Source organism: Aquarana catesbeiana, linkage group LG03 (genome assembly GCF_042186555.1).
Source record: "Aquarana catesbeiana isolate 2022-GZ linkage group LG03, ASM4218655v1, whole genome shotgun sequence".
Taxonomy (NCBI): Eukaryota; Metazoa; Chordata; class Amphibia; order Anura; family Ranidae; genus Aquarana; species Aquarana catesbeiana.
Genome location: NC_133326.1, coordinates 84497520 through 84516410, shown reverse-complemented (window position 1 = coordinate 84516410; position 18891 = coordinate 84497520). Strand labels below are relative to the sequence as shown.

Here is an 18891-nt window from a genome sequence, read left to right as displayed (position 1 = left end):
TCCGATTCCCACCGCGACCTCAGTTGCTGCGTGATGGTGTCAGCCGCAGGTCGCAGGAGGTATGTGTATATTTGGGAGATCAATTTCTTGGGGTCCTCACCCAGGACTATGTCCACTAACAGTGGGACTTCGAGAGCGGGGACTGGGCTCCCTAGTTGTGTGTTGAGTGCATGTCGCAGCTGGAGATAGCGGAAAAACATGTGATTAGGCAAATCCAAGCTTTCTTTAAGTGTTTGAAATGGTTTGACCGACCCGTTGGCCATGACCTGTGACAAGTAGATAACACCTTTGGCAATCCATAAGCTGTAGTCAGGGACTGTGGAAAGTTCAGGCAGAGTAGGGTTATCCCATAGAGGAGTGTGGGAGTGAGGGGAGGGTGCTTGACCCAATCTCATGGCTGTCTTCCATACTTTACAATGGTGTGACAGCATATGCCTTTTGCGCTGCCCTGCGACAGTCCCCGAGGTACACAGAATAGGATCTGAAAGGGGTGGATTATCTGGCTGTGAAGTTGAGAGCAGACCATGTGAGAATAGCGTGTTCTGTCGGTGTGGCTGTAGTGAAAGAAGTGTGAGAGTTGGGACGCTATGTAATATATGTATAGGTCGGGGAGCGCTGTGCCTCCCAGCTCGGTTGGGCATTTCAGAACTTTCATTGGTAGTTTATGGCGAGAGGAACCCCATATGAAGGAATTAAGAATGGATTCCATCGATTTAAAGATACGCAGAGGAAGGGATATTGGGGCCTGCCAGAAAATGTACAGCAGCTTGGGGAGGAGGACCATTTTCACCAGGCTGATACGACCCATAACCCCAAGAGGGAGTCTAGACCATACTTGCGTTTTGGTTTTAATTATATTGAACAGTGGCTCAATATTAAGGGTGGTAAAATCTGAGAGGTGACAGGAGACATAAATGCCTAAATATTTAATAATGCTTGCCCTTACCAAGGGGAGGGTGGCTTGGTCCGCCGTGGGGACGCCCATATCAAGCGGGAGTATTTGGGATTTAGTCCAATTTATCTGGAGCCCCGAAAACGCCCCGAAGTCCGTGATGACGCGAAGAGCATTTTGGAGTGAGGGGCCTGAATCGGAGAGGTAAAGGAGCATGTCGTCGGCGTATAGGCTTATTACCTCCGTCGTCTGACCACAGCGAAGGCCCCTGATGCCAGGATGACATCAAAGGGCTATCGCAAGGGGCTCCACAGCGAGGGCATAGAGCATAGGTGAAATTGGGCAACCCTGACGCGTGCCTCGAGAAAGTGAGAAGGAGAGGGAGGTTCTGCCGTTTACTTGTATGCGCGCCGTGGGAGCCTGGTATAGGAGTTGGAGCCATTTTATAAATTTTGGTCCAAAGCCAAATCTTGTGAGGCATTCCCATAGATGGTTCCACTCTACTGAGTCGAACGCTTTAGCAGCGTCTAGGCTGACCACTACTCTAGTGCCTATAACCGTATGTTGAGCTTGAAGATTAGTGTGGAGTCGCCTCAGATTGAAAGCTGTTTTTTTGTCTGGCATAAAGCCGGTCTGGTCAGGGTGTATTAAGCTGGATATTACTTTGTTAAGGCGCACAGCCAAAATTTTTGCCAGTATCTTGACGTCTAGTTGGAGAAGGGAGATAGGTCGGTACGATTCGGGGAGGAGCGGGTCTTTACCGGTTTGGGTATAAGAACAGTGAGGGCTTCACTCATGGAAGTTGGAAGGGTGTTTGTATCAAATATATGGGCATATAGTTTCCAGAGCTTGGGGGTCAGGATCTCACTGAATTGTTTGTAAAATTCAAGGGGAAGGCCATCAGAGCCAGGTGTTTTGGATGTAGGGAGTAAAGAGATTGCTTCTGTGATGCATTCCGTGGTAATTGGTGCTTCTAATTGGGCTATCTGTGGCTGTGACAGTGTAGGAAAATCTATATCCTGTAAAAAGTCTGAGAGTTCAGTTGGGAAGTGGAAGAGTAGAGAGCAGAGTAAAAGGACCTGAACTCTTCAGCCACCAGGTCAGGGTCTGATATTTTGGCTCCGGAGGGCGACTGGAGAGAGATCACTACAGGTGGTTTGTGGTCTAGGTGAGCCATGTATGCAAGGAGCTTGCCAGCTCTCTCGCCACGTTCGAAGACCCGCTGTTTGGTGAAAAAGATACCCTGTTTGGCCTTTTCAAAGTGTAAATGATTCGTAAGCCTAGAGTGCATTTGTACAAGAGAGGCATTGGCGGTAGTGGGGTTGTCTTGGAAGGATGTATTTAGATGGTCCTCAGCTTGGCGAAGCAACTGTTTGGAGGTTGCCTTGTGGCGGTTTACGCGTGTGGAAATAATCATACGGGCGTGGGCCTTGAAAGCCTCCCATATGGAGCCCACAAGTACTGCACCCACTCATGCTGGATACCATCCAAGTCAGGGAGAATGGTGAGCCAAAATGGGTTCAGTCTCCATAGCCCAGCAGTGGGGGGGGATGGCAATCTAAGTTTGATCCAGTATGGAGAATGGTCTGAGAGCACCCTGGCGTCAAGGCCCGCGTCCATAAGGTATGGAAGCAGGTGGGGAGTTAGAAGAATATAATCTATGCGGGACATAGACGAGCGAGCAGGCGTGAAGCAAGAGAAACCTGGTTTAGACGGTTACACATGTCTCTAGCTGTCAATGAGAGCAAATTCTGAAAGGAATTTGCTAAATCTAGTAGTGTTGGGTGTTGATGGGGGAGGTGGTGTAGGGCTTAGTCTGTCTAGGTGTGGGTTTACAATGGTGTTGAAGTCCCCGGCCGAAACCGCTGGCACTGAAGGATAATGGGACATAAAAGCTATTCCCTGCTGTAATATGGCGAATTGAAATGGGGGGGGGGGATGTAAAAGGCCAAGAGAAGGATCTCTAGGCCCCCAATCGTAGCATGTAGAAACAATGTCTGGCCCTGAGGGTCCGACTGCAAGGTATGTAGTTGGAATTGCACCGTTTTAGCTATTAGGATTGCAATCCCACGGGAGTTGGATATGTGCGGGGCCTGATATAACCAGCCCACCCATGGTTTTTTAAGGCAGAGTTGTTTTTGGCCTGTAAGGTGGGTTTCTACTAGGATAGAAACATCTGCTCGCTGGGATTTAAGGTGCGATAATTTCGCAGTTCGTTTGGCCCTCTCACCCAAGCCCCGAACGTTCCAAGTTAAGATTTTGAGGGTGGCCATGATATGGAGGGGTGGGCCAAGGGATGCAGTCGGACCCTCAGTGCTCGGTAAGTCTGGCAATACAAAACGTACATCCTATCACATTTTCTAACATAATAAACAGGTGCAAGGAAGAAAAGAGTGTTACAGGATATATGTGGAAGTGCAACTGCAATGCATCGGTGCGGTAAGAACATATTGACCATGCCTCTCTTAGGGTCATTGAATGTTTAAGAGAACAGGCAGGAACGACCGACGTCAGCTGCTTAGGTTGAGTATGGTGAAGCATGCCAAATGTCAATGTAAAAATCGAAGAAATTATAAAAACAAAAATGCATAAAAAAACTAAAATTAAACTCACTGCGTATACTCTGAACCAGCAAGGCAGATTCAACTCACTGCCTTCCATCAAGTTGGAGAGGGCAGAGGCTGGGCAGGGAAACATTTGCGGTTTGGTAGTATTCGGTGGTGGCAAGTGTGCCACAGTCTCAGGGTAACCAACTTATTCAGGGGGGGTGGTCAAGCTGGAAAGCGCACGGCAAAAGGGGGGGGAACAGCGCTCAAGTTCCCGGGTTGCAGGTGCGGGCAGGTCACTCGAGACTAATAAAGGAGATACATAGGCCGTAGGCCGGCAGTGTTGTTGGATACGGAGAGGTAGAGGAGCAGGAGGGCCGTGAACCTCAACTGAGGGCATTTAAATAGAATATAGGAAGACTCCTCGTTATGAAGAGCCCCAACTTACGGTTTCCAATGCTGATAAGGTAAGTCAGGCATGTTATATGCGGTAATCGATCGTCTTCTGGCGGCATGAGGCTGCAAGGTGCGTGTGTTGAGGAGTCAGGCAGGGCCCGGGTTGGGTGCATCACGTCGCTCCAGCCAGGAGAAAACAGCTTGCGGGTCTTCGAAGAACTGCACTTTCCCATCACTCACCACACGAAGACGCGCTGGAAAGAGCATGGCGTAGGTCAGATGGTGGATACGGAGTTGTCGCTTTGCTTCCGAAAAGCGCGCTCTTTTCTTTTGGATCTCGGTGGAGAAGTCCGGGTACACCGCCACAGTTAGGTTGCCAAGGGGAATGTTTCCTCTCCCGCGTGTAAGCCGAAGGATTGCATCACGGTAGTTTAAGAACTTAGCTATGAAAGTTCTTGGCGGTGCGCCCGCTGGGGGAGGTTTTGCAGCAAGGCGGTGGGCGCGCTCCACAACAAAAGTGGAGGAGAAGGCCTCCCTGCCAAAGGTTTTAATTAGCAGGTTTTCCAGATAAGTGGGGGGGTCAGCGCCCTCCGCCCTTTCAGGGAGTCCCACAAAGCAGAGGTTGCATCTCCTAAGGCGGTTCTCCATGTCATCCTGTTTGGATAGAACCATGTTCAGTTGATGCTGTAGCTGTTCAGTGGTGATCTGTATTGGATGCAGGCCCTCTTCCACGTGTTCGACGCGGCGTTCCGTCTCTGTCACCCTCTCACGGAGTTTGTGAACATCCTGACGGATTAATGAGATGTCTATCTTTACCTCCTCTATTCTGGAGGTGAGGGTAGATTGGCAGAGAGCTATTGCCTCCAGCACCCTGGCGGTGTCTCCGGAGGCCTGGTCATCTGGCGAGGGAGGTTGAGCAGCGCCATCTTCTTCTCCCGGGTCTCGGTCATCGTGGCGATACTGTGCCAATTTCGCCGCTGCTCCGGACCGTTTTGTAGGAGACATGACGGGCACAAGGTTAGCTAGTAGTTCGGGTCTCGAAGGAGTCTTTCAGCGAGGGATACAGCCCCTAGGATCTTAGGTTTGGATATGTCTCAAGTGGAGCTCTCACGCCGCGCGTCCTACCCCATGCAGCTCCAGACCACGCCCCCCCCTATTTCTCCTTTTAACCACTTCACGCCCAGTCTATAGACAAATGACCACGCGGTAGTAGCTTTGTTGTCCTGGGTGGACGTCATTTGACGTCCTCTCAGGAAGCGTCAATCACGGGGCCACGCTGAGCAGCGCAACCTGTCACCGGCCGTGTCGCCAGGACACAGCCGATGATTGATCAGAGTGCCGGCTCGCTGCCGGTACTATGTGACCGCCATGACGAATCACAGCAGGTTACATGACAGTTGTACACAATGGATGGCCTTCTTTCATGCCATCCAGTGTGTACAATTGTGTTGTTAGCTATGATTGGTCAATTTGATCATATAGTACAGATAGGGCCAATCACGACCCATCTGCACCATGTGATTAGCTTTGACCAATCACAGCTAATCACAACAAAACCGACTGAATGAATCAGTTTCATTCAGTAAAATGCTTGGTTAAAGCAATGTAAAGCACTGCTATAAGCAAACATAATGTGTAAAAAAAAATTAAAAATCCTGATTACTTCCCCAGAGCAGTACATTGTTCCTATAGTAACATTATTTTGCTCTGGTCAGTGTGTTTTTAAATTTTTTTTTTTTTTTTTTTTAATTTTTTTTTTTATCAAAATCTTTTTTAATTTCATACTGTCACCAGTCAGTGTCCTTGACCACTGCCACACCAGTTATATATTGACTGTACTGCACTGGTGACCATATGTAAGAAAAAGAAAAAAAAGTGATTTTTTTTTTTTTTTAATTTCTTAATTTTCCAAAAAATTATGACAAAAAATTACATTTTCAAAAAACCCGCCATGCCTCTTACTAAATTCCTTTAGACTGTCTACTTTCCAAAAAGCGGTCATCTGGGGGGTGTTTGTACTGTCCTGGCATTTTAGGGCCTCCAAAAATGAGTCAGTACATCAGGATTGATCAGTTTTTAGATATGTACCATAGTTTGTGGACTCTATAGGCCCATGCACACTGCATCTCAAAGAAGCGGCTCCTACATTTTTTTTCCTTCCTGTTAGCCAATGTGTCCATGCACACTATGGCTTTTTCAGGAATTTACAGGCATATGCTCTTACAGGTAGATCTTGAAGAGGAACCCCATGCCAAATAAAAAAAAAAACAAAAAAAAACGTCATGGATTCCCTCTCCAAGACCATACCAGATCCTTCATTTATGGGGTCCCCCCAAAATCCACACTGGACCCTTAGTCGAGCACACAGCCTCCGGATGATGTCATCTGGTAACCTCACCCCATGCCAATATAAGTGGTGGCACACCACACACCTAACATTAGAGCGGGAGAGAGCGCTGAGTCAACATCGGAAGAAGAACAGAGGGAGAAGACTATGGAGAACACCCGGCAAAAGGGCGAGAAGACAGCGGAGAAGACCCGGCAGAGGCAGAAGACAGCAGACTGAGGGAGAAGAACCGGCTGAGGCAGAAGACATCAGCGGAGGAGGGAGAAGAAATCAGAAGAGACGCCGGAGCTGCCTTAATAAATTACTTTAAAAACCTGTGTACTGTGTTTTTATTTTTGACATTTTTTTTATTTTTTTTAGGTGAATGGGTACGGGTACAATGTTCCCGATACTCTTTCACAAAGGGTGGGGCGTCGGGATCTGGGGGCCCCCTTGTTAAAGGGGGTTTACAGATTTCGATAAGCCCCCTGCCCGTAGACCCCAACAACCAACGGCCAGGGTTGTCGGGAAGAGGCCCTTGTCCCCATCAACATGGGGGCAAGGTGCTTTGGGGCGGGGGGCGCAGGGCAGAAAGTATTGCAAAGACCGCCATTTTATTCTCTAGGGTGTTAGATAAAAAATTTATAATGTTTGGGGTTCTAAGTAATTTTCTAGCAAAAAAAACTTGTAAACAACAAATCTCAGAAAGAGGCTTGAAGAAGCAGGTTCTGACTCAAGAAACGCATTGAAGTTTGATATCCCGCTATGCACCTGGTATGGAAACATGGATTAACAAACAACTTGCACATTTATATTGATATGTTTGGATATCTGGGGTGATCTACTGTATTTTGCAACTGAAACTTTGGTTTAAGGTCAATTAAACCTTTGGGTATGCGCTTTCCTCAATCAGTTGGACGTTCGCGTAATTTTGGTGGATGTAAGAAAAAGATACAAAGGGGGTTATTTACGAAAGACAAATCCGCTTTGCACTGCAAGTGCACTTGAAAGTGTAGTCGCTTTAAATTTAAGGGGTAGATCTGAAATGAGTGGAAGCTCTGCTGATTTTATCATCCAATCATGTGCAAGCTAAAGTGCTGTTTTTTATTTTCCTTGCATGTCCCCCTCGGATCTACAGCGACTTTACTTCCAAGGGCACTTTCAGTGCACTTTCAAATACACTTGCAGTGCAAAGTGGATTTTCCTTTAGTAAATAACCCCCAAAGTAACCTTTTTTCATTGTCACTGATTCCTTGTATTGGTCCTCAAGTGCTAAGATTCCATCTCTCATCAAAATATGAATGTTGTTATTGATGATATACTGTAGAATTTGTCAAATTATTGATTGTATCAAGATTAAAATAAGGTTAGAGCGAAGACAACAAATGTCAACCTGTTGTGTTTTTTTTTTTTTTTTTGTGTGTATTTAAAGGAGCTAGGACTAATTCAATCCGAAAGCTAAAACAGAGTGTTTCCTACTATTCTATTAGATATAGTACCGAGTACTAGTTCACAAGTTGTTAGAACAATGTTGACTTGAATCTTACATGAGTGGTGACCTGCAGATGTTGGATGTATATTCTGTGCAGTTGTAATGTCACTTCATGCATTGTCTCAATAAAAAAATGTTTTGATTAAAAAAAAAGATTAAAATAAGGTTGATTCCTCCCCGCCTAATCCCCACGATAAATGAAATATCAGCTGACAATAACCCTCATATACCAATATGCTATAAATTAAAACCGGTTGAATCCTTCCAACCGCTAAATCGGTTGCCTATGAATTAGACTATTGTCATGCATTGTTAAGTTGATATCACTTAACTCATTAAATTAACAACAGAAGAGACCAGAATGAATTAGACCTTCATGTGGTCATTGTGCTAAGATAAAAGTGTAAGGAAAAAAAAAAGTAACCAAACATTTTGTCTTATTTTTTAGCAGCTGAAAAACCTGGCAGTGAGAAAGTTTTGCCTCCCACCAGGAAAACTGGCAGTATAAAAATTCAGTTCACCCCCCGTGTTTTCCCCACGGCTCTCAGGGAATCTCGTCTGGCAGAGGAGGAAGAGGTAAGCAGCTAGGTTGCCAGAAGGATGCCGGTGTACAAATTACTGATTAAGAGATTTGCAAACCCAAGAACAAAATTTGAATATTTGGCAGCTTTTCAGTTGTTAGATGTGTTGGCTCCATCGGTTTCCTTCTTTCAGGCCAAGAACCCGCCTACAAGTAGAGAAAAATACCTGTGGATCCTTCTAGATATTCAGTGTCACTGCAGCTTCTTGTGCACCGTACTGTTATTTTAAACAGTGATATCAGCTTTTCTTACATACATAGTTACATAGTTCAATCTCTGTATTTGCAGACGATACTAAGCTAAGCAGGGCAATAACTTCTCCGCAGGATGTGGAAACCTTGCAAAAAGACCTGAACAAATTAATGGGGTGGGCGACTACATGGCAAATGAGGTTCAATGTAGAAAAATGTAAAATAATGCATTTGGGTGGCAAAAATAGGAATGCAAGCTATACACTGGGGGGAGAACATCTGGGGGAATCTAGGATGGAAAAGGACCTGGGGGTCCTAGTAGATGATAGGCTCAGCAATGGCATGCAATGCCAAGCTGCTGCTAACAAAGCAAACCGAATATTGGCATGCCTTAAAAAGGGGATCAACTCCAGAGATAAAACAATAATTCTCCCACTCTACAAGACTCTGGTCCGGCCGCACCTGGAGTATGCTGTCCAATTCTGGGCACCAGTCCTCAGGAAGGATGTACTGGAAATGGAGCGAGTACAAAGAAGGGCAACAAAGCTAATAAAGGGTCTGGAGGATCTTAGTTATGAGGAAAAGTTGCGAGCACTGAACTTATTCTCTCTGGAGAAGAGACACTTGAGAGGGGATATGATTTCAATATACAAATACCGTACTGGTGACCCCACAATAGGGATAAAACTTTTTCGCAGAAGAGAGTTTAACAAGACTCGTGGCCACTCATTACAATTAGAAGAAAAGAGGTTTAACCTTAAACTACGTAGAGGGTTCTTTACTGTAAGAGCGGCAAGGATGTGGAATTCCCTTCCACAGGCGGTGGTCTCAGCGGGGAGCATTGATAGCTTTAAGAAACTATTAGATAAGTACCTGAATGACCGCAACATACAGGGATATATAATGTAATACTGACACATAATCACACACATAGGTTGGACTTGATGGACTTGTATCTTTTTTCAACCTCACCTACTATGTAACTATGTAACTATGTAACATAGTTATTCTGGTTGAAAAAGGACATAAGTCAATCTAGTTCAACAAATGGAGGGGGTGGGGGGTTATACAATCCTATATACACAATCCTATACCCATAGTTGATCCAGAGGAAGGCAAAACCCCCAATAAAGCATGATCCAATTTGTAAATTCCTTCCTGATCCCCCAAAAGGCAATCGGATATTGGCTGGATCAATTTTACCTATAAATGTTAGTATCCAGTTATATTACTGCATGTACATTTAGGCAATAATCCAGGCCTTTTTAAAACAATCTACTGAACTGGCCAGAACTACCTTTTGAGGGAGTCTATTCCACATTTTCACAGCTCTTACTGTGAAGAAACCTTTCCGTATTTTAAGATCACATTTTTTTTCCTCCAGACCTAAAGAGTGCTCCCTTGTCCTCTGTGATGGCCTTAAAGTGAATAACTCTACACCAAGTTCACTATATGGGCCATCTATGTATTTACACATGGTGATCATATCCACCCTTAATTTCCTTTTCTAAAGAGAGAATGAATTCAGTTCCTCTAATCTCTCCTCAAAGCTGAGCATCCATCATTCACCCCTATGGAGTGGCGGATGTCAACAGTGACATGTCCGCTGCCACCTGCTGCTATCCGATCCTGTCCGCGAAATCCAGACGGATGGTGGTCCTATTTACAAAACATACAGTTTCTGTTTTCATCCGGTTTCCCCATAGAGGAGAGCGGGGCTCTGACAGGTCCATCTCTGCACAGGATCCGCCCCGTGTGAAAGGGGCCTAAGAAGTAGGGGAGATGAATTACAATACATTCAAGTGATAAAAAAATGATAAAAAGATCTAGGGTTGGTGCTGGGTTGATGAACAGTAGTCCAGGCATAAAACTGGGATAAAATGGATGAGTGGGGAGGGCGGGGGGGGGGGGATACAGAGTATAGGTCTATGACCTCAGGGGGATAGATACTGACTCCGATACAAACACAGGAGGCAGCATGCTTGAAGGGCAGAATTCACCTTTGGAGGGAGATAAAAAAGAAGAAAAGCAGCGCCGACCTAAGTGCAGTGCAGAAGCATAAACATTTTATGCCTGATGGAGCATGCATGCTCCGAACGCGTGCACGCCCCCAGCATCACTGATACCCGGGAAATGCATCTACGGACAGACGATCCACGCTGTGCCTGTCTCAACCCAGCCTGTGACACTGGTTACCACCGGCGCTGCCAGACGGGACAAAGAGACAAGTACACTCCAGCACGTAGGATCGCCCCCTGTGGAGCCCTGCTGCCCACCACACAGCCTCCCAGACGAATTTTTTACCTGGTGTGCCTGTATTAACTTTACTCTGAGTGAGTGAGTGCATTTCTACTTGTAATAAAATGTTTATGCTTCAGTACTGCACTTAGGTCGGCGTTGCTTTTCTTCTTTTTTAATTCCACATCCTTACTGCTCTAACAGTCATGAACCCTTTACGCAGTTTAAGGTTAAACCATTTCTCTCCTAATTTTAGTGAATGGCCGCGTGTCTTTTTAAATTCTCTTGCCCGGAATAGTTTTATCCCTATTGTTGGGTCACCAGTACGGTATTTGTACATTGAAGTCATATCCCCTCCCAAGCGTCTCTTCTCCAGAGAGAATAAGTTCAATGCTTGCAGTCTTTCCCCATAGCGTAGATCCTCCAGTCCCTTTATCAGCTTTGTTGCTCTTTATCTGGACCCTCTCCAGTTCCAGCACATCCCTTCTGAGCACTGGTGCCCAGAACTGGACGGCATACTCCAGGTGCGGCTGGACCAGAGTCTTGTAGAGTGGGAGAATTGTTGTTTTATCTCTGGAGCGAATCCCCTTTTTAATGCATGCCAATATTCTGTTGGCTTTGCTTGAAGCAGCCTGGCATTGCATGCCATTACTGAGCCTGTCATCTACTAAGACCCCCAGGTCCTTTTCCATCCTATATTTCCCCAGTGGTTCTGCCCCAATGAGTAGATTGCATTCATATTTTTGGCCCCCAAATGCATTATTTGTACATTTTTTAACATTAAACTTCATTTGCCACATAGTTGCCCACCCCATTAGTTTGTTTAGATCTTCTTGCAAGGTTTCCACATCCTGCGTAGAAGTTATTGCCCTGCTTAGCCTGGTATCGTCCGCAAAAACTCTGAGATTGAGCTGTTTATCCCATCCTCCAGATCGTTTATGAATAAATTAAATAGGATTGGTCCAGGGACAGAACCCTGGGGGACCCCGCTTTCACCACCCTCTGGACTCGCCCCCATAGCCAGTTTTCAATCCATGTACTCCCCCTTTGGTCCAGGCCGACAGACCTTAGTTTGTACAGTAGACGTTTATGGGGAACTGTATTGAATGCCTTTGCAGAATCCAGATAAACCACATCTACAGGCCCTCCTTTATCTAGATGGCAGCTCACCTCCTCATAGAAGGTTAATAGGTTGGTTTGGCAAGAACAATTCTTCATGAATCCATGCCCATTACTGCTAATAATATTGCTTTTATTACTAAAATCTTATATATAGTCCCTTATCATCCCCTCCAAGAGCTTGCAAACTATTGATGTTAGGCTAACTGGTCTATAGTTCCCAGGGATATATCTTGGCCCTTTTTTAAATATTGGGCTTTTCTCCAATCGGCTGGTACCATTCCTGTCAATAGACTGTTCGTAAAAATTAGGAACAATGGTCTGGCATTCGCTTGACTGAGTTCCTTTAGGTCCCTTGGGTGTAAGCCATCTGGTCCCGGTGACTTATTAATGTTAACTTTTTCAAGTCTATTTTTAATTCTATCCTCTGTTAGCCATGAGGGTGCTTCCTGTGTCATGTCATGAAGATAAACATTGCAGTCTTGGTTACTGAATCCCCCCCGTTTCCCTCGTGAAGACTAAGGAGAAGAATAAATTTGAAACCTTCGCCATCTCTCCATCTTTTGTAACCAGATTGCCTTCATCATTTCTTATGGGGCCAATTTGTTTTGACCTCCCTTTCTTACTTAATTTTTTTATTTTTTTCCTTTCCTCTGCTATGTGCCTTTCGTGTTATCTTATGAATGAATGAATGAATGATTTGTATAGCGCTGCATATGCGAACTGAATCGCCTCAAGGCGCTAGATCTCTCCTGTGTTGTCCAGCTCCTTAGAAGAGGTAGGTCTTGACTTTCTTCCTGAAGGCCTGATGGTTTTCTTCCATACGGATGTGAGTAGGTAGAGCGTTCCATAACCGTGGTCCTTGGACTGCGAATCTTCGTTCCCCCTTTGTTTTGTAGCGGGTTTTTGGAATAAGGAGGTTTTGGTTTGAAGATCGAAGACTGCGATTGGGTGTATAGTGCTTTATTTTCTCGCATGGTATTGAGGAGCGTTTCCTTGTATACATTTGTCGGTTCTTTACGGATAGCCAATGTAGGCTCCTCAGGGAAGGGGAGATTGATTCCCAGGTTTTTTTTCCTGTTAACAGTCTTTCCGCCGTGTTTTGGATGAGTTGCAAGCGCGCAAGCTGATATTGGGGTAGTCCTATGTAGAGGGAGTTTGCGTAGTCAAGTCTGGAATTGATGATTGTTCCAACTACTGCTGCTTTGTCCTCTTCTGGGACGAAGGGGATGAGTCTACGTAGCAGGCGGAGGAGATGGTGAGATTGACTGACTACTGATCCTATTTGTGCATCCATTGACATTTCTGAGTCAAAAATGACTCAGAGACTCTTGGCTTTGGTGCTTGGAGAGATGGTCTGTCCGAAGATGGTGGGTGGTGTCCATGGGGTCTTAGTTTCGGAATTTTGATTTGCGTGTAGGAGAAGAAGCTCTGTTTTTGATCCGTTGAGTTTAAGAGAGCTAGTGGTCATCCAGTCCTCTATCAAAGTAAGGCATTTTTCTAGTTGCTGATGATGGTCTTTTTCTCCAGGGATGCGAAGGTAGAGTTGGGTATCATCAGCGTATGAGTGCAAGCAGAGGTCCGATTTTCTTATGATTTTGAGGAGTGGGCGGATGTAGATGTTGAAGAGCACTGGTGACAATGGTGAACCTTGAGGGACTTCACAAGAGATTGCGCGGGTTTTAGAGGTGAAAGCTCCTAGTTTCACTGTCTGAGAGCGATTTCCTAAGAAGGATGCGAACCATTGTAGATCTGGATCCGTGACTCCTGCTACTTCTGTGAGGCGGGTGAGTAGAGTATTGTGGTCCACTGTATTGAATGCTGCACTGAGGTCCAACAGTACCAGGAGACATGATTCTCCATCATCAGCTGCTTCGAGGGCGTCGTCCCATATTTTGAGAAGTGCCGTTTCTGTGCCATGGCCTGGGCGGAAGCCTGATTGCAGAGAGTCCAGAAGTTTGTGCGTCTCCAGGTGGTGTTGAAGCTGTTGTACTACTGCTTTCTCCATAATCTTGGAGATGGTGTTGAGGCTTGTTATCGGTCTGCGATAGTTAGGGTCCTTAGGCTCCAGGTTGGGTTTCTTTAGGAGGGGTTTGACAATGCCATGTTTGAGGGCGGTTGGAACAGTCCTTTCTTTGAATGACTGGTTGATGAGGTGTGTTATAGTGGGAGCCAAGATGTCGGAACATTCTTTCAGGAGTTTTGTGGGAATGATGTCGTTTGGTGATGTGCTGTCTCTGAGGCTTCTGATGATGATTTTGGTGGTGTCAGTGGTGATTGGGATCAGTGAGAAATTCGGTGCTTGTGTGATGATCGTATTGATTTTTTCTTTTTGCTTTGGTTGAATGAGATTGGTTGTTTTTTTCTGTTGAATTGTTTTCCGGATGTTGTCGATTTTATCGATAAAAAAATCCGATAATTCATTGCAGAATTCTTGGGTTTCGTTTCCTGGGGGCTCTAGACAGGTAGGGTTCATTGTCTTGGTGACTATTTTGAAGAGTTCCCGAGGGCGGTTTAAGGCTGATGAGATGGTGTTTGAGAAATGTTCCTTTTTTGCTTTGAAGATTGCTTTGTGATATTTCTCCGTGAGTGCTTTGTAGTTTGTGTGGTTTTCCTTTGTGGGTTTTCTTCTCCAGGCTCTTTCAGCTCGTCTGCGTTCCTGCTTTAATAAAGTAAGAGTGCCATTAAACCATCCAGAGGTTGTTTTGTGGATGTGTGTTCTACGTTTTGGAGCCACTGAGTCCGCAGTTTGTAGTAATGCCTTGGTTAAGGAGTTGAGTGTTTGTTCCGTTGAGTGGTTTAAGTTTAACATTGCTATTTTGTTTGATAATGTGGTTTTGAAGAGTTCAGAGTGTAGTTTCCTCTGAGATCTTGTCCAGTGTGTTGTAATTGCCTGTTTCCGTTTTTGGAGGGTGGTGTTGGTAGCGATATTAAATTTGATAGCGTGGTGATCCGTCCATGGTAGCGGTAGATTGTCAAATATGTTGACGTCCATATTTTGTTTGAAGATGAGGTCTAGAATGTGTCCTGAACCATGTGTGGGAGCATTTATCAGTTGCTGCAGACCTAATTCTTTCAGTTGGTTGATGCAGGCGGTGGCGAAAGGGTCTTGGGTGGAGTTTACCCAGAAGTTGAAATCTCAAAGTGCCAAAAAGTTTTTGGTCTTCAGGGTGTGAGTTGACATGAATTCTGTGAAGGGTGTCAGGAGGATTGTCTTCGGTCCTGGTGGTCTGTAACATAGAAGTATGTGGATAGTATCTTGGGGTGTTGTTTGTAGATGTAGGGTGAGTGTCTCCATGAAAGGCACTGAGTTCTGTACAGTTGGTTTGGTGAGCGTGAGGTGAGATTTGAAGATCACTGCTAGGCCTCCTCCTTTTTTTCCTGTTCTGTGCTCCGTTAGGATCCTGTAGTTCTCAGGTACTAATTCGGTTAGGATGGCGTTGCAGTCGGGTGTTAGCCAGCTTTCGGTAATGAAGAGGCAATCTATGTTGTTTTGGGTGATGAAGTCGTGTACTTCCAGTCTGTGCTTGACTGCAGATCTGGTGTTGATCAGAGCGCATGCAAATTGTTGTGGTTGAATTGTTGTCTTCCTAGATTTGATGGTTGATTGTAGGTTGGTCCTTAGTAGTTGTTCTTTCTGTAGTATTTTATGAACGGAAGCTGTTAATGTTGAGGTGGTATTTCTTAGCCTGTGGAGAGCGTCCGCTGAGTACTTGAAGTTGCACATGGTGAGAAAATTACTGAAGGTAGGATGATGCGGTGATGATACTGATGTATCAATGGTGGAGTTGCTAAGTAGATGGTTGTCCTGAAGGGTGACGTTGCTTCTGTTGCTGAGAAGATGATGGTCTGAAGAAAGCTGCTGCTTCAGGTGGCGTTGATGACGGTACAATGGGGCTTGGTGGTGGTGGAGGGGGGGCCACGCAGGCCTAACCGCCCTTCTGTTGATCCAGAGGAAGGCGAAAACCCCTAACTGAGCTGGCCAATTGCTACAGCAGAGGAAAAAATTTCTTCCTGACCCCAGAGGTAATCGGACTGAGTCCCTGGATCAACTGCTAGAGGGTGGCCCCGTGTACTTACCTGACCCCGGTTGGTCGGTGATGAGTAGAGGGGTAGGGGTCAGACCAAGGAGAGGGCCCTGAGGTTGACCTAGGCTACTACTTCCTGGTACTGGGCTGCGTCTGGAGGGATTCAAGATGAATGCCGGTGCAAGGCCTGAGCCGTGGATTATCCTTCTCTCAGTATTACCCTGTGCCCTAGTGGTGAGCCGGCGGTGGTATTCAGGGGTGAAGGGCACTGCCCGCGGAGAGAAAGGGGTGAGCTGAGGAGGTGGCTGGAGCTAGGCCGCAGCCGCGGTCTGTCCCCCCGAGTCTAGCAGTTAGGGACGAGGTGACCAGATCGCGGCTGTGGAGGTGCACTGGTGGCTGGGGGCTGGTGGGTCCCTGCAGAGTGCTGCTGTGAGCCCGGGATAAGCTCCGGGTGGTCTTCGGGGAGCTGCGGCCGCCCTGGGAGTACCAAGATGGCCGCCGGACTAGGCCCGAGCCGCTGTGGATAGAATGCTGGGGGGGCACTAGACGGCAGGGGTCTGGACGGGGGTGGGGTCCCGGTGGGACCCGCTGGGGTCCAAGGAAGTGCTTCAGGAGGTTGAGGGAGTGCTGCTGCCGCGTCTGGGTGTCCCAAGATGGCCGCCGGAGAAGGCCCGTGCCGCGGTCTATCCTAGGTAAGTCCCTGGTGACTACGATCGCGTCACAGCTAGGTTCCAAGATGTTGCTGGGGGGGTGCTGGGGGGACCAGGTCAGTCCGCTGGATCCGCTGGGGAGCCTAGGGGAGCCTTGGGGAGGATCCTGGATGGCCGGTGCTTCTCGCAACACGAGTGTACGTCTGCTCTGCTCTGACAACACAAGAGACAGGAGCATGGACAATCTTAGCTGCCCTGATTACACCCTTACATTTCTTATTACATTCTTTGTAAAGTTGGAATGCTGATGATGACCCCTCAGCTTTGTATTGTTTAAAGGCCTTCTCCTTTGCTTTTATATGCATTTTTACAATGGAGTTAAGCTACCCAGGACTTTTATTAGCTCTTTTAAATGTATTTCCCTTTTGGAATGCACTGGCCAATACCATTTTTCAATATGCTCTTAAAGCACTCCCACTTTTCCTCTTCTTTCCTAGGATTTTATTCCATTTAATATCTTCTAGCAAGGAGAGCAGTTTAGCGAAGTTGGCTCTTTTGAAATTCAGTGTATTATTCTTGTGTTTCCTATTTGTGTGGTTTATGCTGAAACTAGTTGACCTGTGGTTGCTCTTTCCTACATTTCCCCACGATCAGGTCTGTATTGTTAGTAATCAGTAGGTCTAGTAACGCATTGTTTCTTGTTGGTGCATTTACCATCTGACCCATGAAATTGTCCTGCAAGACATTTAGGAAATGACGACCCTTAGCCGAATGCATGGTTCCTTCCACCCAGTCTATGTCTGGATAATTAAAATCCCTTATTATAATGAAAACAAAGAAGGAAAAGGTTGGGACTTTATCTTTATATGAGGCCATGACTATTCATATCCCTCCATCCCTGTACATGTTGAAAGGAAAGGGGGGGTTGGGACTTTATATGAGGCACACAGCTAAAATGAACAACCCACTAGATATATAATAATAATAATGATTGTTTATTACATATGAGCATATTTACACATAAAACAGTGGAAAAATATATATAGACCTCCTATATATATTTTTCTACTGTTTTATGTGTATGTATGCTCATATGTAATAAACAATCATTATTATTATATATCTATTGGGTTGTTCATTTTAGCTGTGTGCCTCATATAAAGTCCCAAAAACACCTCTCTTTCTTTCCCCATCATAATGACACTTCCCATCCTTGCCGCCATTCCAAACTGTGCTAGGAAATCCGCCTCCCCCTCCCCCCTCTGGTTAGGGGTCCTATAGCATACTCCCAGTAATACTTTCCGCTTGGTTTCCTTCCTTTGTAGCTCTACCCATAAGGATTCCACCTCCTTCCTTGCTCCATTAATGATGTCGTGCCTCACATTCACTTGTACATCATTCTTGATATACAGGCATACCCCTCCCCGTTTTTTTTACCCTCCCTATCTCTGCGATATAGGGAATACCCTAGAATGGTTGCCAGCCAATCATAGGAGCTTTTAAACCAAGTCTCTGAAATTCCCACAAAATCTAAATCCTCCTCATACATAATGTCAATACATAACTTCTATTGCAGCAAATGTATTTATGGGATTGTTGGCAGAATAAAACAGGCTGGTAGTTATGGAACTTTTTTCTGTTGAGCACTGTAGACACATTTGGTTCGTACTGCTCACACAGCACCTTCATAGAATGTTGCCAGACATAATACAATAAGCCTTGAATCTCTGACTTATCTCCTGACTTCATTTCTGTAAACTCAAGATGTCTATTAAAAGTTGTCCTTTTTCAGTGGAGAACTTTTAATACAAAAAAAGAATGTTGTCTGTGAAAGATCACGCCATGGTCATTTTCTGATTTGTATTATAGTGGTTGCAGAAGCAGGCAGCAGCACGCAGAGCCATTAACACGGAGAGCCTTGAGATTCAAGACTTAAAGGAAGAAGAAAAAAACCCCGAATGGCTGAAGGACAAAGCAAAGTATGTCTATTATACAGTTTTCTATGAAATGCAAGAAAGCTGCTATTCCTGAAAAGTGACGTATAGAAAGTTAGAGAGTAACTAATTCTGTGCTTTGAGAAATATTTGGTAAAACAGAAAAAGAGATAGATGGAATTATGTTTCTCTTAGCAACAAGTCAGCTATTGGCTTTTAATCGCCTGCCCACCAGCTGCCGCAGTTGTACTGCGGCAACATGGCTCGGCTGCGCGAATCTCCGTCATGTTACATCGCTTCTATTTGTGACCACTAGGGGCGCGCCCACGCCCGCTGCTTGCCCCCAGAGCTGATGCGAGTGCCTGGCGGTCGCGATGACTGCTGGGCTCCCGCGATCGCTCGTGACACGGCAAGAGCCGGGATCTGTGTGTAAACACAAAGGGGGGACGGGTGAGCGTCCCCCCCTTTCCTGACGGCCAGGCTGGTGCTCGGATAAGG

At 45.8% G+C, this 18891-nt stretch overlaps 1 protein-coding gene across 4 annotated transcripts in view; it reads left to right on the top strand.

Moving 5' to 3' along the window:
• The window catches only part of DNAAF4 (dynein axonemal assembly factor 4), a 96673-nt gene that overhangs the window by 35107 nt on the left and 42675 nt on the right, over window positions 1-18891 (top strand). For 3 of the 4 annotated variants that reach the window (XR_012242781.1, XM_073618764.1, XM_073618766.1), the window contains exons 5-6: window positions 8101-8228; window positions 18329-18438. Coding sequence is in view for 3 of the 4 variants with exons in the window: in XM_073618764.1 (XP_073474865.1) it covers window positions 8101-8228; window positions 18329-18438 (238 nt within the window). In the remaining variant the exon portion in view is untranslated. The remainder of the gene's footprint in view (window positions 1-8100; window positions 8229-18328; window positions 18439-18891) is intronic. The other variant, XM_073618765.1, reaches the window with a different exon arrangement.